The sequence below is a fragment of the Anopheles cruzii genome, chromosome 2 (genome assembly GCF_943734635.1).
Source record: "Anopheles cruzii chromosome 2, idAnoCruzAS_RS32_06, whole genome shotgun sequence".
In the NCBI taxonomy this organism is placed as follows: Eukaryota; Metazoa; Arthropoda; class Insecta; order Diptera; family Culicidae; genus Anopheles; species Anopheles cruzii.
The window spans coordinates 45,944,670-45,967,910 of NC_069144.1; the positions used below are offsets into that span (position 1 = coordinate 45,944,670).

At 50.8% G+C, this 23,241-nt stretch overlaps 2 protein-coding genes across 2 annotated transcripts; both read left to right on the forward strand.

Annotated features, from left to right (window-relative positions):
* The first annotated feature begins 5,008 nt into the window (after positions 1-5,008).
* Positions 5,009-7,799, forward strand: LOC128267390 (zinc finger protein rotund). Its single transcript, XM_053004214.1, has 5 exons — positions 5,009-5,129; positions 5,659-5,893; positions 6,075-6,836; positions 6,897-7,149; positions 7,229-7,799. The coding sequence occupies exons 2-5, from the start codon at positions 5,858-5,860 to the stop codon at positions 7,645-7,647; spliced, it is 1,470 nt and encodes a 489-aa protein (XP_052860174.1). The 5' UTR covers positions 5,009-5,129; positions 5,659-5,857; the 3' UTR covers positions 7,648-7,799.
* A 5,038-nt stretch (positions 7,800-12,837) lies between these two features.
* Positions 12,838-22,277, forward strand: LOC128279158 (multiple C2 and transmembrane domain-containing protein). Its single transcript, XM_053017876.1, has 14 exons — positions 12,838-12,985; positions 15,066-15,265; positions 15,337-16,005; positions 16,066-16,257; positions 16,501-16,649; positions 16,714-17,032; positions 17,105-17,301; positions 17,380-17,560; positions 17,636-17,814; positions 18,316-18,435; positions 18,500-18,599; positions 18,667-18,773; positions 18,841-19,048; positions 19,134-22,277. Exons 1-14 carry the CDS (start codon positions 12,838-12,840, stop codon positions 19,212-19,214), a joined length of 2,850 nt encoding a protein of 949 aa, XP_052873836.1. The 3' UTR covers positions 19,215-22,277.
* The last annotated feature ends 964 nt before the right edge of the window (positions 22,278-23,241 follow it).

A 23,241-nucleotide genomic window follows, 5' to 3' on the forward strand; every position in this document is an offset into this window, starting at 1 on the left:
ATTCTTTCGCTTTTTCTGCGCGCGCGCGCGCGCGTCTTTCGCTCATACTTTATTGTGGCTTTTAATTCATGACCGATCGACGTGAAGGAGCCGTTGCCACTTCCACTGGGGAGAGAGCGAGGTTTCTGAAATGGAATAAAGGGTTTCTCTCTCTCTCGCCGGGAGGAACTCTACCGCAATTGGGAATGTGGTTCAGCGGGGATCCATGCCCGATTGATGTACACGATTTTGTGAAGCAGTGTGCAAGGCATTTATGGGTGGCATTACCCCGCGGGATCAGACACCGGACGGATTCGCTGACGGATGCAACACCGACAGTGCGGCCATTGCGCGTTGGAAATACCAATAAATTATGCGCTTTACTTTGCAACATACAGAGAAAGAAGTGAAAGGTGGCCCAAGATCGGCTCTCACAGTTGATCGTCCTCGAGGACACACTGGACTCACAGCACAACTGTCAACCTATTGTCCATTGGCACCGAAACCAAAAAAAAAAAGCTGATGCCAAAACGCCAAGCTGATCTCACCAGCGCGCGCGCACACACAAGAGCGAGTGTCTCTGTGTGCGAATCTGGCTGGACCGGGTTGTTGCTGGTGCTTGTGTGTACCGATTCCATTTCACTGGACCGGCTGGGGACCGATTGTACGTAACGGGAACCGGATTGGAACCGGCCCGGCAGCGTGTCCCCTGCAACGCGCCTCGATTTTCATCAAAATAAGTTCAATCCGCGCGTTCGCGTAGCGTTGCATGGCCACAGCGAGTGTTGTGTTACAAAAACGCTACAATTGGATTATTATAAGCGATCGAGCGCGGTCTAATTGCCGCATTTCCACGCCCGTCATTGAAAGGATCGCGATCGCGATCGCGAGTCGAGTGATGAAAATATAAAAGTCATCCAGATAGAACACAGGCCGGAGTGAGACGGCGAAAAGGAAGGAATATCAAACGCATGTGCGCCATTGGTGTGTAGTTAACCGACCCCCCCACACTCAACGCCCCGGGAGAGCTGTATGTACCCGGATCGGGTGGCCATGCCCGGCAGACCGTGACGGGGGTGGCTGGGCTGGGCTGCCGGCTTCGGTTTTCCTGATTTTGTGATCCATCGACAGTTCAGTGATCGGTGAACTTTCAAACACAGGCTGCTCGGGGGATAATTTACGGTTCTCGGTTCTCGGGGTTCAGTTTACTTGCGCGCACATTATCTTGTTTCTTCCACCGGCAACGTATTGTTCGCGGCGGCGGCACGGCTTCTTCCTTATCCATCGTCCTCCACTTTACGATCGTGTTCGGAGCCCGGGAGCAATTTAACCGTCTAAAAGAGTAATCTGCAGTTAAGTAATATAATTTCGTAAGAAATAACAGCACAAAAACCTTTTAATTTGAGTTTTCTACTGGCCGATCTATGATCATCACAAACGGCTGAGTCGTTGAACGCTCCGCTTAGAGTTTTCAATCAAGTCGGCCATTTAAAACCCCAGAGCCTTCTTCGCTTGTCCAACCGTTGAAGTCTTTCATCAAGCATCTAAGTAACCTGCGTTTCTTTTCAACGGTCAACGTGTCGATTGATTAATGGTGCTGAACTTTGCGCTGTTTTCCATCGCCCAATTTAAAAGGTCAAGGTACCCGCGTCCGTCGCGAGTTCGAGGAAAATCGAAATTTTCCTTTTCCTCACCCACCTCGATTCATTATCAACCATTTCACAGTTCTTTTTTATATCGCACACAAACACATTAGATCGTAGCCACAGCCACACATCACGCCGCAGTTCGCGGGTTCGCTTCTCTATCACTTTCCATCATTACCGCCACCTTCTCAGGGGGCTGCTCTCATCGTCGAAGGCAACGTAAAAATAAGAAAAACAACAGAGAGTTTGCCGAAAATTGCTGCCAAACTAATTGATTCCCCCCCGGTGGTCACCATTAGAAAAGCAAATACACGCACGCACACGTTGTTGCATTAACCGCACTCGGCTCGGACGTGTTTCTGGGCCGCGGGGGGGCACATGCACGGGACGCGGCCACTTCTCGGGGTGTAATGACTTGCTTCTCCGGCGGCTCCCACAGTACCAATAGAGGGCGCGCACCATCATAACTCTACTGGAAATAATAATTTATACACTTTCTGTGCGAGAAGAAAAAAAAACGGTCCTGACGCCAGCGGTACTGTGGCCAACCGATGCGGATGATTCTGCCCCTCGTGCGTCCCGAAAAATGTGAGAGTGGCTCGTTGATGAGGTGCGGTGTGGTGGTGGTTATTGCCCAAATAGTGACGCTGATGATGAGGCCCAATAATAGGCCCAACAATCGCCACACTAGAGCCACGAGGCCGAGAAGCAGCAGCAATCTCCGTACCTCAACCGTCTTCACTTGAAACTGTTTCTCTTTTTCGCGGTTACAACAGCAGAGCACGGAGCACCCTAGGAGCAACGGGCACTTGAAAACTTTTTCCAATCTTTCACAACATCATCGTTCACTAAACCACACGGGTATTATTGCCGGCACACACAATTACTCGCTAATGTGCCATATTTACACCTCACTCGACCAATAGTCGAGGTACGCCGAGGAGCTACGAATCCGTTGCCTTCTTCGATGCTTCCTTTAATCGCACACCGCGTGAGGTTAGTTTTCCAACAACTAAATCAACACAGTAATGAGGATTTGAACTATTTAATCCTTCCACGGCTACCTGGTTCAAGAACAACCACAACCGAGCACTGGCGCGTTCTCGAGTCACTTTGGCATTTGAATGTTGTAAACGGCTTGCAACAGAACGGGCCCGCGGACAAACTGGTTCCGCAGAAGGATAACCGGTGCACGGCGCACAACAAATCGGACACAGGCACAGTCTAATGAGTTGATAACAAGGGTCGGTGGTGATCGTACACGCGCTGTTTCTGGGTCAATCCACGAAAAGCATTCTCAGGGCAGCTGAGGCCGAAAGGCCATTTCACAACCCAAGCGAACGATGATTGAAGCGTCGTCCAGCACATCACACAGCACAGCCTTTCAACCGGTCGCTTCAAGGAAACCGGCCGATTCAACCGGTCTGGTGAGGGGCACACACAGCCCGCACAGGTGCATTTAATCTGTTATGCTTCGAAAGAGCCATTCAAAGCCTGAAATGCCTGAACACAGACCCCTGCATTCATTGTGGGGGAAGTCATTCGAGCAAATCGAATTTGGAAATACGTGTTAAAGGTCCTTGGGATGGGGTAAGCAGAGAAAACGAAGCCACGGACAAAAAATGGAACGAGAAGAAGAAGGAGCAGCATTCAACAGAATCTGCAACAGCACACACTTTGTCATTAATCACACACAAACACACGCGGAACGCCGAACCGCACAAGTGTTGGTAGAAGGAAAAGGGAAGAAGGAGAGAGAGAGAACGGTAAAAAAGGGTTAAAAAGAGAACGGTAAAAACAACCGCACACACACACACGCGCGGACACACCAACACAATCGCGAACAGATCCAACAGGAAAACAAAAAATAGGCGCATAAAAAATCCGCAACAAAACCTGTTGTTTGTGCGTCTTGACGGTCCGTTGCAGGCGATTTTGCGATTCACAGCAAATGTCACACGCTCGAGCACAACAATAGTTTTGGCACACGCAACAGGATCACGGACCACACACAAAACAGCAATAAAATAGATAAGACCACCAACTTCGTGAACAACATATCCTACTATTGGTTTGCATTCACGAACGATAAAACGCGCAAAACTATTTCCAGTAAGTTTTGCATTGTTGGGTTTGCGCTAGACTTAATGTAAGAAAACACTTCCTTTTTGTAGTCGAAAATATTAGCAACACTTACACTTGCCGCCGGTTTCGCTACTGCACAATAGAAAATTAACCGCACTCACGAAAAACAACGTCCTTCCTCGACAAAAACGAGAAAGGGTTCCTCGGTTTGTTGGGCGGGAAATTATCTATCTCTCATATAACCGGGAAAACAGTGAAAATCATCCTACATTTTACGATAACAGCACGATAAGCGAATAACAGGACGAACGGAACGGAACAGGAACGAAAAACGCATCCGTTCTTTGTTGAAATGAAATTGTTTTTAGTTTAGTTTACTTTCTGACCAAGCTGTTTCTGTTTCTTGCGTTTTGCGTTCCCGGTCTCTTCCAGAATATTTCAGTCATCTATTGAGAAAAAATTGAACTAATTGTACTCAAGTCACTCGCAAATAATCCGCCAGATGTCGCTCTCCGGTTCGCTGTTCAAAAGTTATAGATTCGACCAACGGGCGTTCGAGAATTTAAAAACAACGTTGAAGTGTTTTGTGAATGTTTCGTTGCCTTACAAGTCTCACAAACTTAGAGTGTGTAAATGTTAGGTACGCACATAATCAGTTGTCGCATCGATTGAACGATTCGCTGCCATTGCTCAGTTTTGCTGTTCGCCCTGGTGTTGGTGCTGTCGATGCACTTCGGTGCTTTATCAACCCGCCGCGGTCGGGAACTGCATCCCGCGCGCCCACTGATTCGTCGCCGTCACGATCACGGGCAGTAATAATATTTTTGAAACCGAAACAATCATCGGTGGTTGGCTCAGTGCAAAGATTACCGTCCTGGCAATCAATACCCACGTCGCCGTCGCGTTCGGCAATTCTCGGCGCCCATCGAGTTTTGTGGTCACCATTTTTGTCACCCGTCACCTAGGATCCCGGGCCAGGATCTCGGGCTCGAAATCGCGAGCGCGATCGAGGTGACCGTAGGATATCGTTTGTTCCGCACAGTTGGCAGTGCTGAACTTTTATCGTGCCCGAGAGAGAGAGAGAGAGTTTTGCCGATATCACAGTATCGTCGTATCAGAACGAAGCGCCAAACACGTGTGTCTCCATGTGCGGTGAAAAGTAACGGATCAGAGGGAAGCTCGCGTCCAGAACTACGATTCCGTTTTTGTGAAAAGTCTAAAGAAAGGCCATCGGAGAGTTTGGTGAACCAGTGTTTGCGCGTCCATCGAACTGCTTTTTGTTCTAATTTATCGAATCCGTTGGCCAGCGTCTGTGTGTGTGTGTATGAGCCAGAATATAGCAGTGCACGTTAGTGTCGCTTCAAGCGTTAGGCCTTAGGCTAACCCATCTGCTTTTAATAGCTCCAAAAGTTTGCTAAGGTAAGTATTTTCGTCTCCCATCGGGCACATTAAGTAACTTGACTGGAAATCGAACATCGAAATCGAAATCCGTACAGTTCGATCATTGGTCACAGGCTCGGGCACATGAGATTGTGCCGTGACGGTGCCGCCTCCTACTGCACGGTGCGATAATCTCTGAACTCTCTCTCGGCGCTGCAGGCGAGACGCGTCCGATAGCCGAATGCAGCGGACAAAAATAAAGAGGAGAAAAAAACGCATGGCAAAATTAAGCCAAATTGACGTCCTTCTGATCTGGTTGCGGCTGTTTAATGGCCCCTTTTTTTCGGTTTCGCTTTGTACCGAGCCGAACGCGCTTGCCGATCGATCGATCGATAGTTCCCCGGCGTTTCGGGGCTTTGGGTCTATTCGCACAGTGCGCACACAGTTAGCTACAGGACTTGCCGGCTTGCAGCAGCCAGTGATTTGACGGCGGCCGGCCGGTGCTTTGAAGCGCGATCCGATCCGGTCTGGAACTCTAACCTCGCTTATCACCAGTTTTGTATTGCAGGATCGATACGCGGCACAGGCGGCACGACACGACACTGCGCGGGGCTAGTGGGAGCGGCGTGCCTGGCGGCTGGCTTCCCCAGTAGGCCCGATCCGTGCCACCAGCTACGTGATCGAGACGAGCGAGTGCGCGTCCGGAGAACCGTCCTTTGGAACCGACCACTGAGTCAGGGTGTGACCGGACCATCTCTCTATCGGCAATGGGACGGACGGCGAAAGGCAACACAGACGAACAGGTAGGTGGGGCGGCCCCGCCGGCGAGGCAAACAAATCATTTACACTTGACGCGCTCGGCCGTGTAGACATGTTTTGATACACACGGCCACCCGATTGCATACGATCGATCTTTGTGCTTTACTCCCTGGCGTTTACTGTTTTCGTTGTGACCCGCCACCGGTGGCTCTGCCCCCTTAACAGGAGATTGGCGAGGCGCGAAATTTCGGCCTACCGGACATGCTGTACGATGTGGCGGCCCGGGTAGCGACGACGCGCGTTGGACAGTTCGCGTACAAGCGCGTGGACAATCTGCTGTGGACGGTCGAGAAAACGGCCCGCTGGTCACTGCCGCAATCGTTTCCGGCGGAGGTGGGATTGGCCGCCACGAGGGCGTCGGCCCCCGGCGGCGACGATGAAGACCTGAAGGCCAGCAACATCTCGGGCCCACCGCTCGTACGGCCACTACCGTGGTTGCTCTTTCTCCCGGCGCTAATCCTGTTGCGCATGATCCGCACGACGCTGTCCGTAGCCACGCTGGCGATCGGCCGTGGCCCGGTGCTTCCTTCGGCGATGGTTGGCTTCCTGCAGAACAAGCGCCGCAAACTACGTGCCCTCAAGTACCGAGGGCAGCGGCTTCAGCGTATCCGAAAGGTTGAACGAGAAGGCGGCCAGCAGCGGGCCACGTGGTTCGAGCGATTTCGCACACTCGAACCGCTCCGAATGCTGCTCTGCTCCTCGCGACCGTACGTGGATGCCAACTCAGACGTGGCGCACGCCATCGTGTTCCGGAAGGATCGACCGACTCACCGACCGAAACGCACCGCCGCAAAGAAGCGCAGCCTGAACCAGCGGGAGGCGGACAGCGACGGAGAAACCGGCAGCGATCACGATTCCTGCGAGGATGCAAACTGCCAGGAGTTGCTGGAAAAGTACGCTCACGTGGCCGACGATTCCAGTTTCAACGTAAGTTTGGCTCCGTTTGCATTCGGTTCCCCACCCTAACATTCCCGTTTTCCCGTGTAGGTTGAGGATGTGACGTCGGCCTCCGATACCACGGACAGCTGCGCTTCCGACGTTGAGCCATCGCCGAAGAAAAATAACGTCGAAACAGGACCTGCGGCCGAACAGCACCAACAAAATGGCGGACAACACAAGGGCCACAGCAACAGCAAGAGCGACCTCGAATCGCCAGTGGCAAAGGCCGACGAGCCGAGTAAAGTGCCACCGTCCAAGAGTATGGACGCCGCCAACCGCTCCAAATCAGCGACTGGCTTGGGTAAGAAGACCAGGGGCATTTAACGGGCCGCCGTTTAGGATCTTAAGTAACGTGATTCGGTTTGTGTACTCCCTTCCAGAAAACTCATCCGCTACGGCGGCCACGTCGAGCGATGCCAAGCTGACCAGCTCCTCCTCGACGCCCTCGAAAAGCATTCCGAATCTGTCCAGCTCGCCGGAAAACAACGAAAATAAACCGCTTAACCAGAACGTTCCGGGAAAAGCGTCATCATCATCGTCGCCCCAGTCCGGCCGCAAGATAGTAGCTGTGGCTCCGGCAACCAAGCAGTCCCCGAGCGCCGCACAGGCTGATGGTAGTCGAAGCAGCAGCGTTCAGCAGCAGCAGCATAAGCCAGCCAGATCACAGCCGGTAGCCACAACAACGCAGCAGCAGCAGCACCAGCAACACCAGCTGCCGCAACAGCAACCATCGCAACAATATTTTAGTAATGGCGGCAAAAATCGGCCCAAAAAGCCCACGAACCACTCGGTCGCGTAGGTCTCTCGGTCCAGGAGTGGATTGCTTGTTTTGTATAAAAGTTATATGTTTCTTTCTCTCTACACTACACACACGCAACACGGTAAAAATGTTCTATTGGTGTAAGCGTTGTGAAAACAGGGTGTAATATGTTATCTTATCATTGTGTTCTATTCTTATCATTGTTATATCGGGAAGAGTTACGAAGAACGAATATCTCTTCTTCTGTTTTGCTGAACCCTTGTGGAAAGTAGCCGTGCAGCGTAAATAAATATAAATCATTTTGTCTACCGCTCTGTGGTTCTGGTTCAGTAAATGCGTCCGATATCCGACAGATCAAATAATTTATAAACCTAGAAAAATCGGGACACGATTCAAATCAAGGCATCGTTTGACATTCTGCGCTTTATGTCAGTGTCGAGCGGCGTGTGTCCAAAAGCTCCTATTGCGCATGAGATGGCATCGCCTTCGTGCCGGATCTAGTTTATCTCACAAGACACTCGAATGCCGCCACTTCATAGTGCAAACCCATCGGGCCAGAGTCTCTCGCAGTGACTCGCACACGGTCGCAGCAGGAAGTCCGCTTAGAATAGTTAGACTCAGCCTTTGACCAACCAAAAAGGAACTGTAATAACGAAGTGCGAGATGGACAAACCGCCAGAGTTTAGTGATTTTTGGTAGTAGGCTTCAGAGTAGGCTTTGGCGTGTTAGCACAAATGGATTGCGCTCGGTTCCGAGAATGGAATTGTGCGAAAACGGCGTGCCGTGCAGGAGAAACAAACGTGAGTACGTGAGATTGTTTTTCCTCATCGAAACGGCGAAACGGCGTTTCGCACTGGCGACTCTGACGTTTGGTGCGGAAAGGACATCACATGCTCACGTTGCGTATCGTTGTCCTGTGCGTGTACGTATTACCATGGTTTCGATGTGATAGTAGCTCCCCAACAGCCGCTCATTCTCGGGAGAAAAAGGCTTTACACTCGCGCTCGGAGTTTAAGTTTATCAATGGAAACCACACCAAACAGTGGGACCAAAGCCCGTCAAACATGATTCCGAACGTTTTCAAATCGAGTGGAGAGCAAACATCGCTAAATCGCCTGGTAGTGGGTTGAGTTAACGTTGCGGCGTTGGAGCGAGCTCTTCTACGCTTGAAGTGTAACCAAGAACGCGTCCTTATACCCGCTGTAGAACAAAAAAACCCACTGTTACTACGCACTGTGCCCCATTTGTTGCTGCGGTTCCCCCGTGTGCGGTTGTGTGTGTGTGGTCAGTTGAGAAAACCCGTTTATGCTTCTCTCGCGAGTTTCGCGTAATGCAGCTGTGGAGCATTTTAGATCCGCCAATTTACAGCGTGGTCGGGAGCTAGTCGCTCCAAGTCGGAGTGGAGCATTTGTCTGAGAGAGCGAGAGAGTGCGCGCGCGAAGTCGAAAACATAGCCCCCAAGGAGAATGTTTAGACGGAAATGTGCTTCCGCCAGTTGAGATTCCAACCGGGAGCCGAGCGGGCGCGCACCGTTCGCGGGAAACGTGTGGGTTCTGAAAAACCCCCCACACTCAGAACGGACGGCGAAAAATGCGTCACCAAAAAGGTCGCGTCAAGTGTGAACGACTACCGTAAAAAAAGACAGTGTTTGGTGCGAACAGTTTTCCCGGCCTTTTGGACCGGTGGTGGCCTTCCCCCCCGTTTGTAAACGTTGTCAACAAACGCTCCTGAACGCTTGTCAGTGCTCCCGAATTCGGTGGGTTTCGTTCGCCGTTCCGATGTCGCGAGTTTTATTCCTTTACGATTCACGGTGGTCGATATTCAGAGGTTAGAAGTAGCAATCGCTTACTGCATCCAGTTCACTTCGACTCGCCACCAGCTTGCTGTGGGGTTGTTGGTGCTTTTTGCAACCGCTATTAGTGCGACTAATCTACTTCGATCGCAGATGAGAGTAGGCAATCGGACCCCGGCGCGGTTCTAATCCGGCGGCTAGCTGATTAGCTTCTCATCCGACGAAGTTGACAGCGGGGCAATCAGGCTTAGCTAGGGATCACTGCGTCGTTTGTAGTATTTATAATTAAGTCTACAGAGTAGGGTAGCCGCGCGGCGTTCGTCGATTCCTTCGATTCGCAGCAGAACACCAAAAATGACGGCTCGCCCGTCAATGAGTGGCACAATGAGTGACACACGATGAGTGATTTTTGTGCGTGTTGCCCGAGTGTTTTGAATCGTGACACGATCGTTTACTACATTTGCCCCCCCGATAATTAGCACCACGTTCTTTCGTGCGATTTCTATTACTCACCGATTCGCTCCCGATTCCTCTCTCTCTTTCTCTCTCTCACACAAGCACACACACTAACGCACCCGCATGTGCCCCTTTTTCCGGTAGAGCCGGTTTAACAGTAACTTCCTTTGTTTGTGCCGCCCGGTGTTTACTGTGTAGTGGGGAGTGCTCCGTGGACCATAAGTGCAACATAACCACACACTCTGAGCATCATGGAACACAACCGACCGCTGTTCCGGAACGCTGGACCTCTAGCAAAGAAACACGCATTCTTGAAGGTACAACCGATATTTGCAAAAGGTTTGAAGAAGAAAGTCCCAGAATTGGGACCTTTTTATTTAAAAATAGTGGCAGAATTGGGAATTGGGCAGAAAGATTTAAATTTTAAGCAACTGCATTCCTAAAGCCCCCTCCGCATGGCCCTATTAAATCCTGTAACCCTCGCTTTCAGTCGTTAAATCGAAAAAGGCACTATTAATAATAGAGCATTGAAGGTGACCTCTCGACATATTAACTTTGTCTACTGGCCCAAACATCAACCGTTGCATTGGGTCCGGTTAATGTTAGGCAGAGTGTAATGATGGGAACGCTCTGGGCCGGCTCTGTGCAATCCTGTCCGGTCCCCCTTGCGTGCTTACACACATTCCTGCCTCGCGTGAGTATCCTTTTTTGCATCCCTTGGGACCCTCGCGTCTCTCGGACAGGCACTGCGCCGAGCCTCCGGGTCGTAAATGGATTCATGAACAAACCAACCGAACGACACGATACACACAAAAAACGGGTCGATTGAATCATTAACGTTCCGGACACGCCGCCTATACGCCGCCACCCGACGCGCCGCATGTAGACGCCGCCATTGCAACAGCATACCGGCCCCACACATGCAATCCCCGACGGGTGCCCCGAATACAGCGAAAATGGGCATAATTAATCAGCAAAACATTGATTTTTGGTCTGCGAAGACGCGCGTTCACTGTGCGGGCATTCGGCCATTCGGGCGGGCTCCAAGGCGAAACCCATCTCCAAGACGCCCCCTCAGCCACGGCTTTCCGTTTCGCAAGATTATTCCGCGACCAACCCGCACAAGGGTCTCGCTGCTGATCCACCGCTGGCCGACCCCAGGCTGCTGTTTTCTTTCGCCGCGCCGGTGCCGTGTTGGCGGGTGTTTGTTAATGTTGCATCGCAAAATTTGCTGTGTTCGCGCGGTAATTGAAGGTTATTTTCATTTAAATGGAATGACAAAAATAGAAACACCCCACAGCCAGCGCTGAGAGGCTGCGCGCCCGCGTTCGCTTATCGACCGGCGAAAGTGCCCAATGTTTGGGAGCGAGACGAGCCGGCGCCCTAGTTCGCATAATAATCAGCCGCCCAGCCCAGCCCAGCAGCCGACATCTATGTAAGCTGCCGGGTTATGCTCACCTTACGCCGAGCAATTGGACCGTTCCAATTAGGCAGATAATAAGCGGAGCTAATCAGGGTGATGTTGGAGACCCCGAAATTGCACCTCGGAGTTGTTTAATCAGTCATTCGGCCAGTCAGGGTGTCCACCCTTAAGCAGGTTTCTTGAGTCAAGTAAAACAATGCCCCTCGCGTTTGGGGATTTTAATTATACGGTGAAAAAAGGTCATTTCTCACAAAGCCGTCGCGCTCACCGTGGTGGTGGAAAGCCCGAAGTAAATGTCGTCCTTTAACTGGCCCTGCGTTCGCTGATGAGATTGGCTTAGGGGCAGATTAGATAGTGTGCGGCCGGTCCGCGACTAAGGCACATGCTGGCATCGCGCCAACCGCCGGGCACGCGTGCCGCTTGTTGCTTTTATCGATTTTTTTTGTTCAGTGTCCCTCGGGACGTAAATCAAAAACGCGGTGAGGAAAATTACACACAGCGAAGCAACCCAGACGCATTTTTGAGAACATTTTTCCGCGCCAAAAATGGCCAATTCCGGTCCGCCGTTCGGTTCGGTTAATTAAATGTACCGACGCCATTCATCATGTGTCATCATCAACTGTTGCGCACAGCACCAGGTGGCAGGAGAAATCGATCCTATTCAGCGGCCCGTTCTAAACAGCCGCTCGAAACATATATTTTCCAACACGCGCCCCCCGCCCGGCGGGGTGATGTTTTGGTTGTTTCATTTTTCCCTGGTGTGTACCTCTTTTTAGGCCATCCGACGTGTTTTTCCGTTGCAATCGCTTCTCTAACTTCAATCAATCACCACCGTGCGGTAACCGTCCGAGCACCTTACAGCAAATCAAGAAGCCTGACGACCCTCGTAGCCGTGCGGCCATCGAATCGACCACGAAACACGCTCATATTTGCGCACTAATAGAGGCGAACTGCAAAAACGGGGGCTCCGAGTTCTGTTAGTAAATCAACAAGCCACACCCCGGGCGCGCGCAAGTAGCAGTAGCAGCAGTTCGGGGAGTCGGGAACCATGTCCACCGTGCGGCGGAACGACACTTCAAACACCGAAATACCAGCCGGCCGCCAGGTGGCTTTCGCCGAACTCGGCCCACTACTAGCACTTCCGTGCAGCAACAGTTCCGACGCCCACGGTCGGTTTCGGTTGCCCTACTGCGCACTTTAGCGCCGGTGTCGGTAAAAGTCTTAAGAATTCCACACCCGAGTTTTCCTTGTCCGAGTTTCCGCGTGGGGTACGGAATGAAACGGAGTTGGAGCTCCTGAAACCGACACCGCCAGGATCGATGATTCCGTGGCTCGGCGTACAAGCAGTGAACGCATCATCCTACATAGAGAGAGCGGGCATCCTGTGGTTTCGCCACGGAAAAGGGTCACGGAAAACATTAGGCCATTACACACGACGCTCTCCGCTTCATCTACACTAAATCATTTAAAACGGCCCCCACGCGACGGCCACGGACGACATACCCTCTAAAGGATCCTCTGAACTGTCGGTGTCGTAAAAGAAAAGGCCTGAAACGGGATGGCAGACACGACGCTGGGACTGGGCCGCGGTTTAGCGGCAGGTGTCGGCAGCAGTGACCTGACCGGCGAGTCACCGGCCACATCCAACAACGCGCACACGGAAGCCGGCTTCGGTAGCGGTGGCGGAAGTAGCAGCAGTGGCAGCAGTAAGTATACGCAAACCTGTGTAAGATGATCTTCGTTTTGCCTTCATTTACTCACGCCTGTAGTTGCTTACAAGAGCGCCCTGTTGAATAATTTGCCTTTAGAGGGCCCAATATACGGTGCGATGCATGAGTTCCGGGACTCGGAGCATAGCTCTGCGAATTGTTGTTAAGGTTGCGATATATCCTATGAAATCCCAACATACGGCGGTGCTTTGAAATATTTCCTCCACACGTCTGACGACCTTAACATGGCAGCATTAGAAAATGAAAGCTCCTGAGTTTGGATGTCGATGTTTGGCTGCCGCGTTTGTTCACATTGCCATCACGTTGCCATTACGTTCCTCAGTGGTTGCCATGACGACAACCCGCGAATTACGGTTTGGGTCCATCCACCATCCACCTTACTCAACAGGTCCAAGGTCCCAAGCGACTTCTTTTTGTTCCCTCATTTTTACTTTGTAGAGTTACAAAGTGAGTATGTTGAAAAATACAAAGAAAATCCGAAAAAAGTTCTTGCATCTTTATCATCAATTTATCAAATCACTCATGTAAACACACTTGTATCAGGGTGAACTATCTTGTGCAACAAATATATTTTATACATGAACCCGACGAAGAGCCGTCCTTCTGACATGTATGGACGAGCAACAATTTATCTTTCTTCGCGAAAATGATTTGCTCTAACGCCCTGTCGGGCCCTTGGCGGCCACTCAACCGGGAACGGTGCTCAAGGCACTTTCGGATGTAATGAAGTAACCAATTAACAACACCCAATTAGCGCCATTAGACGGAAGAAAGCTATAAAAAGTTACAAAGGACCGGTCTGAACGTAGACAAGCGCGTTACTTTGGTGGTTCGGTTAAAGTCTTAGAGCTTGTTTGTTGTGGCACGCTTAGGCCAACTTGAAGGGTTAACTAGCCATCCATTTTTACTCTGTTTAGTAATCTCAAGAAATGCGTTTCTTTTGAAATAATCTTGGAAAAGAATCTAGTAAGACACACTTGTGCACTAAGCAAAATATAGGTAGCAACGGTTGCTAGGCAGCATGCCTATAATTTAAGAAGGCTCGTCAATCTGTCGACCGGCTCGTTACCTCGCGTTGTGTGTAGTTCCTTTTGAAGTCACTATGCCTTGTGTGTTGAGCCAAATCCGATTAATAATATATTACCCTTAAACGAAGAAAAGGATGGTAACACGTCACGCCATCGGGGTCGGTGTCGGTGCTTCGGTCGCACACTTCCGTAACTACCGTCTGTCAGGCGAACCGGGACAAAATTACGCTGATGCACTACGACAAGCCACCTCCTGAATGGGGCGGAGTCGAAGCCTGCTCCTTCGCGGGCACGGGCTGCGTTTAAATAAAATCAATTCCCTCCGTATCAATGGGGGGGGAATTAACGCCCGACTGGTTGATTGAAGATTTTTATATGACGCAGACCCATGGCGTAATAAAAGATTATTACAACAGAAAGTGATGATATTTTTAGCTTCTTTTTGCTTCGTTTGCCCATAAAACCAGCGAAACAGTGTTTCATATTGGTCTCAGTAACACCGCTGGAGACACGCTAGGAACAGAGAACCGTAATTAAATCATGCTTCGGGGAGAGGCCCTCGCCGTGATACCTCCGTGAACCTTCCGGAGCAGAGTGCACACACGGGGAAGTTGTGTGGGAATCGGCCATTAAAGTCGTCAGTCGACAGCTGGGCGCCTGTGGCCCGCTTCGGACTGGGAGGGGGATGAATCTCGGAACGGTTCATCATCCTAGAGCTTTCCCGAAGACTAGTTGGATCGCAGAGTTTAACCATAAACCGGCGTAAGCTGTCCCTTCATAACAAGCCATTAAGGCAGCATCTTATCACGTCTCGACATCGAGTCGACTTCGACTAAACAATATGGTCGGTAAGCGAGATCTGTCTGTCTCTGATCTGATGACGGTAATCTGATCCAACCAGTCAACCGGTCAGTGAAATCGAGCACTTCGTAATCGCACTGCACCGCACTTGATGCCTCTTGCCCCCGTACATTGCTTGCATTCCATAGTGTTGGTACATTGGACCTGTTTGCCTCAATTCTCTATAGAACGTTCTCGACTGAATTTAGAATCCAAATGTTCCTCGCTGCGGAAGCACCTCAGCAAGTCGGCGTCCGAATTGAGCTGCAACGACTGTGGCGGTTCCGGTGACTCGCCGCAGTCTTCACCACAGCGGGCCCGCTCGGCAAACGCGCCCACGATACCGGGGGTCATACAGCGAACGCACGGGTTTTTCAACACACTCCGGGTAAGTCCACGCACGCTCTGGTACCCAATTGGGAGACTTCTTTACTGACGTCTCAATGTCCCCGTTGGCAGCACCGTTGGTCCCGGGCGAGAAGTAAGGAGCGCCTCCGCGGATCGCTGTGCCAGGAAGTCGAGGGGCGGCGCGATAGCCAGAGCGATTACGCGGCCGATAACAGTTCCGCCGAGCACAGTAGCTCCGCCACACCGCACCAGTCGCCGCGACACCGGGCCCAAACCCTGGGCGATTCTCCGTTGGCCAAAGCGAACGAAAAGGGTGACGCGCAGGTGGCGCCAGGTAGCGGCACCGTGGAGACCGGCACCAGCAGCTGTTCAACCGTGGTCGGAGTGCTGAAGGTGCTGACGACGAAAGCGGACATCGAATCAACGGGTGGAGGTTCCAGCGCCGTCGGCAGTGTGCTGGGCCACTTGACAATCGGCGGGCTGGCAAAGGTGGCGGAGGCTCCGCCCGGACCGTCCGGGATGCAGCCGGCCGATGACCAGCAGCGGAGGCGCGAGACGCAGCTCAGGCAACACTCGTTCTTCCAGCTGCGCGTCCACCTGATCAGTGGCCACGGGCTCGTGGCGATGGACAAGAGCGGCACCAGCGATCCGTACGTCAAGTTTAAAGTTGGCGGGCGGCTCCTGTACAAATCGAAAACGGTCCACAAGGACCTGAACCCGACGTGGGACGAAACGTTTGTCGTGCCGGTGGAGGACCCATTCCAGCCGATAGTGATAAAGGTAGGTACATGGGTAACGGGTTGTCCAGCGAATGCCCTAACCCTTGTCGCCTTCCGCCAGGTGTTCGACTACGATTGGGGTCTGCAGGACGACTTTATGGGCTCGGCCAAGCTGAGTCTCACCTCGCTGGAGCTGAACCGTGCGGAGGATCTGACGATCAAACTGGAGGACGCACAGCGGCCCTCGAAGAATCTGGGGGAAATCAAGCTCAACGCTACGCTGTGGCCCAAAACCCAGGAAGACAAAGAGCAAGTAAGCCAGCCTATGCCCTATGTCTCGCTCTATGTCCACTACTTTTGCGCCACTCTTTTGGCCACCCTTTTTTTGGCTGCTCCTACTTCTTTCCGCAAGTCTTTCCTTTGGATTTTGTCGCATGAGCTGTCAGACCCGACCCGACACGCCTTCTCTAGTTTATGCTTTATTTCTGCTCTAAAGTTGCACAAAAACCTTCGTTTTTCCGTTCTTTTTTTCTCCGTTTCCGTTCACACTCGAAAGTACTTTCAGCGCAACCCGAAGCTGGCCGACGCGTCCCGGCGGCTCAAGTCCCAGATCTGGAGCTCGGTCGTGACGATCGTGCTGATCGAGGCGAAGGCGCTACCACCGGATGGTGACAATGGGCTGAACGATATCTACGCTAGGTTTAGGTAAGCCCAGGACCACCGGAGGCAGGTCAAGGAGCTGACCACATCCCTCTCTGTGTGCCCGTAGGTTAGGTAATGAGAAATACAAATCGAAGCCATCGTACCGGGCGCGGTGGTTGGAGCAGTTCGATCTGCATCTCTTCGACGACGACCAGCTGCTGGAGCTGGTCGTCTGCGGCAAGTACAGTACCTACGGCAAGTGCACAATCGACCTACGCAGTCTTCCGCGAGAGCGCACACACAGCATCTGGCAGCCGCTGGAGGAGTGCCCCGGCGAGGTCCACCTAATGCTGACCATCAGCGGGACGACGGCGTCGGAAACCATAACCGATCTTACCTCCTACAAAGAGGACTCGAAGGAGCGCGGCGTCATTCAGAGTCGCTACGTATGTGCACAGCCACCCCGATTGGCTTCGGGGACAAAAACAACCGCTAATAATGAGTTCTTTCTCCCGTAGATATGGCACAAATCGCTGCAAAACCTGCGCGACGTTGGACATCTCACGGTGAAGGTTTTTAGCGCAACGGGACTGGCGGCCGCCGACATTGGCGGGAAGTCGGACCCGTTCGTCGTGCTCGAGCTGATCAACGCCCGCCTGCAGACGCAAACTGAATACAAAACGCTGACACCGAACTGGAACAAAATATTCACATTGTAAGTGCCACTTCGGTCGGCTAGCCGAATTGAACGGTCACCCTCACAATGTTCTTCATTGTTACGCTGCGGTACCAGCAACGTGAAAGACATGTCGTCGGTGCTGGAAATTACCGTCTACGACGAGGACCGCGACCACAAGGTGGAGTTTCTGGGCAAGGTGGTGATACCGTTGCTGCGGATACGAAACGGCGAGAAACGGTGGTACGCGCTGAAGGACAAGAAAATGTACTGCCGTGCCAAGGGCACCCAACCTCAGGTAGGTTACGCCGGTGACCGTCGGAATACCGTCCCGAGCTACATCCGCCTTTCGTTCCCCCGGTCCAACCGGTAGATTCTGCTGGAGATGACGGTGATGTGGAACAAGGTGCGGGCGGCGCTGCGTGTGCTCGAGCCGAAGGAAGAGAAACTCGTCCAACAGGAAGCCAAGTTCAAGCGACAGCTCTTCCTGCGCAACGTTACCCGGCTGAAAGCGGTCATTATGTACTTTATCGAAGTGGGACAGTTTGTGCAGTAAGTATTTCCGATGGCCATTGGTTCGCTTAGTTTTCACATGTGTGTAGGTACCGGTGGATGGCCTGCGGAGAACGCTATGTTGTTTGTATCAATGCTAAAAAATAATTAAAATGGTAATAGCTTGCGACCAAACGACAGAACATATAGTTAGGTGTTGAGCGACACTTTCGCTCGAAACTTTATGTTGCAAAGTCCCATGGAGGCGCATGGTACATGGTGGACACTGATTGGTTTGGAGTCTTTATACTTCAGCTATCAACTTGGCGTTGCGAACTGCATCAACCAAACCGAGTTCCAGATGATAAACCGCTCAGAGACTCACCAATAGGTTCCTTATTGAAACCGTAACACAAGAGCAAAACGACAGTGACATTCATTATTCGAATTGTGGTCACGGGTTGCTAGGCTTTGATAGTGCTGCTGACTGAAATTGCATAGCTCTATGTGCAACAGAAATTGATAGTTGGCTAATTTATGTATTCCGACTTGTTTCCCCAGGAGTTGCTTTGAGTGGGAATCCCCGATACGGTCTTTCATAGCGCTGATTTTATGGATCTGCGGTTGCATCTGGTTCGATATATCCACCATCCCGGCGGTAGCTCTGCTATATCTTCTCAAGTAAGTTAGCCGATTCAGGTGGCCACGATTGATAGGTGTTATTAACGTACTTGCTTTGTTCCAGAAATTGGTTGATACGCTGGTTAACTGGAAGTTCATCCCCATCAACCGCTGACGAGTACGATGTACTTAGCGATGATGAAGACGAGGAAGATAAAGAAAAGGTTTGGCACTCCTACTCCTATGCTCAACAGGTTGACACTAATCCAATTCACCGATTTCGCCCAACAGGAGGAGAAGAAAACAATCAAGGAACGCTTGCAAGCGATACAGGAAGTGTCGCAGAGTGTACAAAATACCATCGGCTTTCTGGCGTCACTGGGCGAAAGTGTTAAAAAGTAACGATCGACCTTCGCCTTCGTATTGCCAACCAACCTAACCCTAATCTAACCACCCTTATTGCAGCACCTTCAACTTCTCGGTACCGGAGCTGACATGGCTAACGGCGTTCCTGCTGCTTATAGCATGCCTAGTGCTGCACTACATCCCGGTTCGGGTGCTGCTGCTTCTCTGGGGCCTGATCAAGTTCAGCCGCAAGTTCTTCCGACCACACACTGTGCCCAACAACGAAGTGCTCGATCTGCTATCACGAGTGCCGGACGATGAAGAGATTGTGAGTAACGGCAAAAACCGTCCCCCTGCTACTGTTCTGCAATCGATTGCGCCTTCATTTTCGCTCTATTTTCCGCTTGTGCCAGATCATGTGGCGAGAGTTGCCGCTCCATTCGACGCCCGAAATGACACGCAGGGACCCACGGAAGAAGCACAAAGTGTCGTAATGTTACCAAACCACCCTGAGGCGATACCTCAGGGATCATCTTAGGAAAGCGCTGAGCATCAGCAAAGCAAAACCGGACGCAAAGGATGTCTAGCGCCATTGAGGGGGGCCAAGCACGTCGAACGTTTGCTCTACTCCTGATACTACTGATAGCTTTACTGCGCTGAGAAATTATGCTGTTCTCCTCTTACAGTTCCACAACTCCCAATTCTTCCAGCTCTCTTCATCGCTTGATCGTTTTCCACTAATGTTATTGTCGACTTGCCTATGTGCGACTAGGCAAAATATACAGTTAGCTAGTTACATCCCGATTGTAGGTTAGGAGCCACACGGTAGTGCCCTCTTCCCAACGATGCCGAGAACAATAAGTAGTGGGGCATGTAAAACATTCACTTCACCTTTTCACTCTCTCGTTCATTCTTCTCCGGAACCGGAACCAGTAGCAGTAATCAAGGAACTCGAATCGATAAATACTCTAGTGGTACACGTATCAAAGTCTATCCCGTTGCAAATCACGACAACAATCAACATTACGCGATATCAAAACGAAAACGCATCGGGATCGGGTTTTGTTGAGTTTCATTGTTACATCGCACATGCATCGAATCATGAGGCGTCGCTTGTGCAGATATTTTCGTTCTAATGTTTCTAAAGAACAGACATTTTGCTTGTTATTTGCATCGAGCGTTTGCCGGGTTTCGTTAATCCGTTTCAATCGAACGAGAGAAACAAACGTCGATGAATTCCGTCCAACGTAGAGAAATAGAAGAAGACACCATCATGAAACAAGCATTCCCATAAATGAATCAACAAGAAGGCCGAACAAGTTCCATGAAGTGTCTGTCCCGCGAACACACATAGTCGTAGCGTAGTTAAGCGTCAATCGAGTAGTATAAAGCACACTTTTTCATTCCATTTGATCAATTCTCAACACACCTCCCATTTACCCATTTCAGAATCAATCGTGTGTGTGTGTGCTCTTTTACGTGTGGGACAAATCAAGCATTAAAATGTAAAAAATGCACCATTTAATAGCACGATGTACATATGTAGCCGACGATGGCCATGGCGGTGATGCATTGGGTTGCGTTTGGCGGTACTGTTTAATTTAATTCGATCGGAAACTCACAAGCACCAGACACGTGTACCTTTTTGTTGGTTGTAAAAGATAAATTCCGTACTACCACCGGTCGCGTATTATGGCCTTAACAAACTGAGCAATGCACTCCTCTCGATTGCACCCCTTGCTTGTTTTGCGGAAAAGAAAGACTTGAGACCTTGTCATGCACAACACCACACCGACCGATCGCAGTAGCAGTAGAACGATGGTGAAGATTTACGAGCTGAAATGCCTTGGTTTTTGGCGTAGCGTAGCGTTATTTGTTACACAACGGTGGTACGTTTATTTGATAGCGTCACGTAGAAGGGATAATGTCACATCATCGCAACCACAACATTGTTACGTAGCTAGTGGTTCTAGTAATCGAAGCCAAAAATTTGCAGCCCACCAGCCCCGGCAAGGCGTATGGTACGATACGTTGCGATCCTCCAACGTTACCTTCAACTTTAGTTGCGCGGTTGCAGAGCTGAACGCGGTTAGTCTTGCGATTTTTAAGGCCATTTGGTGGTTCCGTCTCCTCCGTGTCTTCTACGCGATTGGTTGGTTCGTACCGTTCGAACTACTACTTCGTTGCAAATTACATTACTTATCGTACAAAAACTATGCGTGATACGGGCCCTGTTTTACAGAAAACAGAGGCTATGCTTCAGCCGATTGAGCAGAGTTATATCGATCCTAATAAGTAGCTAGGGAAAACAAAGAATTATTATTACTTGCAGAGAGGGCCTGCGGTTCCAAGAAACGTGGCCGATCTGAAATACTGTGACCATCAAAGATAGACAGAACAGGACACGTTCCGTTAGAGTAGCTTCATCGTTGCTACGGCTTCGATTCGCTTGCTCTCGTTTTCCGGTTGCAGCCCGGGCTTGTTTACGGAAAAATAGCATTATTTACACAGCAAAATAGAAACGAAAGAACAACGAGCAGCATGAATGTAAACAAACGAAACCAGAGCGAAGCCCAGCCCAGTCCAGATCTAAACATCAAACATTTGCGCTTCTTGCCTAAGGTACATGATGCGTGTGACAACTTTCGGGGCCAGCACCCCAAGCAAATGCAACGATTCCATTTCCAATTACACTAGGCAAACGTGTTATTGTTCCGCGCGTAAGATTTTTTACTGTTTCGGCTAGCAGGGCGCACAGAATACTTTACACTACACACATTAACAGCGCAAAATGGAGCTTGTCATAGTTAGAAAAGAGCTTAGATCGTAGTTTACACGTTTCAAATCACACAATTCTTCTCTTTCGCTTTAATCAGATAGCAAGCTGCATGTCCCTTCGCCTTTGACCAAAGATCTAAACTGCACCACGACAGTGACTAACTGTCGTTCAGAGAGAGAACCCTAAGAAGGAAATCATTAACCAGTTCCGAAAATGAGGCCGAAAAGCTGTATCGGAGTGTGAGCGCAGCCCAAAGGACCCAAACACAATAGCAGTAGCCCCGCACCGAAAAGATGACCGCAGATGTCTTCGTCCACAATAGTCGCGCCACGTAATGTTACGCAAATGAATGCTAATGCAAAATACTTAAACTCTCTTGTTAGCACACTCTCTAGCACACTCTATCGGGCGACCATTCCCGTAATGGAGATCGCAAAGCATTGCCTCGCGGTATGAAAAAAGTCACTGAAGCGCCACTGGCGGGTGCCGTAGTAGTGAAAGTTTTGCGATTCAACAACGAATTGATCAGTAGCGGCTCTAGCTCTCGATCGGTGAATGATCTTTTACCAGCGCATAGGGCATTGTTTTGAGCAACACCGAAAATTGTCACAACCTCCATATTGCGCACCCTTGTTGCAGCACTCACAGCATTCAGCTACCTTCCTTTCGAGCTTAGCTTAGCGTTCGTTTGGTGCACCAATGCACCATATGCATGCAGCATCATGCATGCTGATCGGTTGAGCGTACATTTCTTATACAAAGTTGATGACAACCAATTCCAAATCCATTGTAATCGTTTTTTTTTTTTTGAAAAAAAAAAAAAACCCAATTAAAAAAAAAAAACCGCGGGGTGTTGTTTTGGCACCCCCCCGGGGGGGGGGGGACTATCATTATCTTCAGGTCCGAAGACTCGCTGTCGAAGACTCAATCGAAGGCGATGTGCGAAGATACCGTGTGTCGACGCGGCAAACGAGAAAGGCGCTTCCCATGGCCCGCTCTGCTGGTGGTGATAATTAATCTTCTCTATTTCGATCCTCCCGATCCGTCGATCGATCAAAGCACCATCGCCGGCAGAAACGCGATGTAGTCCGTCGTGGCCATATTTCATTCCATTAAATGGCACACAGCCCGCGCCGCACCGTGCGCCGCCGCCTAAGACGGAACTGAAGGTAACGGATCTCATGTCACCGTTTTATGACATAACGTCGTCACACGGGCCGAGCCGGGCGATTGCCGAAAACCCACGGCCGATGGAATGTGGATGGAACGGCGACCGGAACCAGCGTTCGTACCAGCGGAACACCGTTTGAAAGATGACCCAGCCCAGGTTTCTTCCGTTTTCCGTCTTCCGATCGAAAGTCAATATTGGTAACCGAATATCGTGGCGCAACGGCTCCATTGCAGTTTCGTGTTTTGGTCGTTGAAACTTAAAACACACAAGACCCCTCCAGGAATCTGTTGCATTTCCGCGTCTGATGCGCGTTTGTGTGATTAAAACCATGGTACCCCATTAGGAGGTTGTATGTAAATGTATCACGTGGCACGGCGGTGCTGGCGGCGCCCATTGGCCACAGACAGTATTATCGATACGCGATTGCACAACGCCGTTCCGCGGCGGCGAGCACACACCGACGGCCGAGCGCCAGCAACTCGGTGGTAATATTTTCTTACGCACAATTAAATAAAACAACCCAGCACCGGGACCCGGTCAAGCAACGGCGGCAGCAGCACCCGGTCGGTCA

Coding starts and splice junctions, on each gene's coding strand:
- LOC128267390 (XM_053004214.1), top strand. CDS start 5,858: ATGGGACGGACGGCGAAAGGCAACACAGACGAACAG. Junction 5,894..6,074: donor AAGGCAACACAGACGAACAG/GTAGGTGGGGCG, acceptor CCCCCTTAACAG/GAGATTGGCGAGGCGCGAAA. Junction 6,837..6,896: donor CCGACGATTCCAGTTTCAAC/GTAAGTTTGGCT, acceptor TTTCCCGTGTAG/GTTGAGGATGTGACGTCGGC.
- LOC128279158 (XM_053017876.1), top strand. CDS start 12,838: ATGGCAGACACGACGCTGGGACTGGGCCGCGGTTTAGCGGCAGGTGTC. Junction 15,266..15,336: donor GGTTTTTCAACACACTCCGG/GTAAGTCCACGC, acceptor CCCCGTTGGCAG/CACCGTTGGTCCCGGGCGAG. Junction 17,033..17,104: donor GCGTCATTCAGAGTCGCTAC/GTATGTGCACAG, acceptor TTTCTCCCGTAG/ATATGGCACAAATCGCTGCA.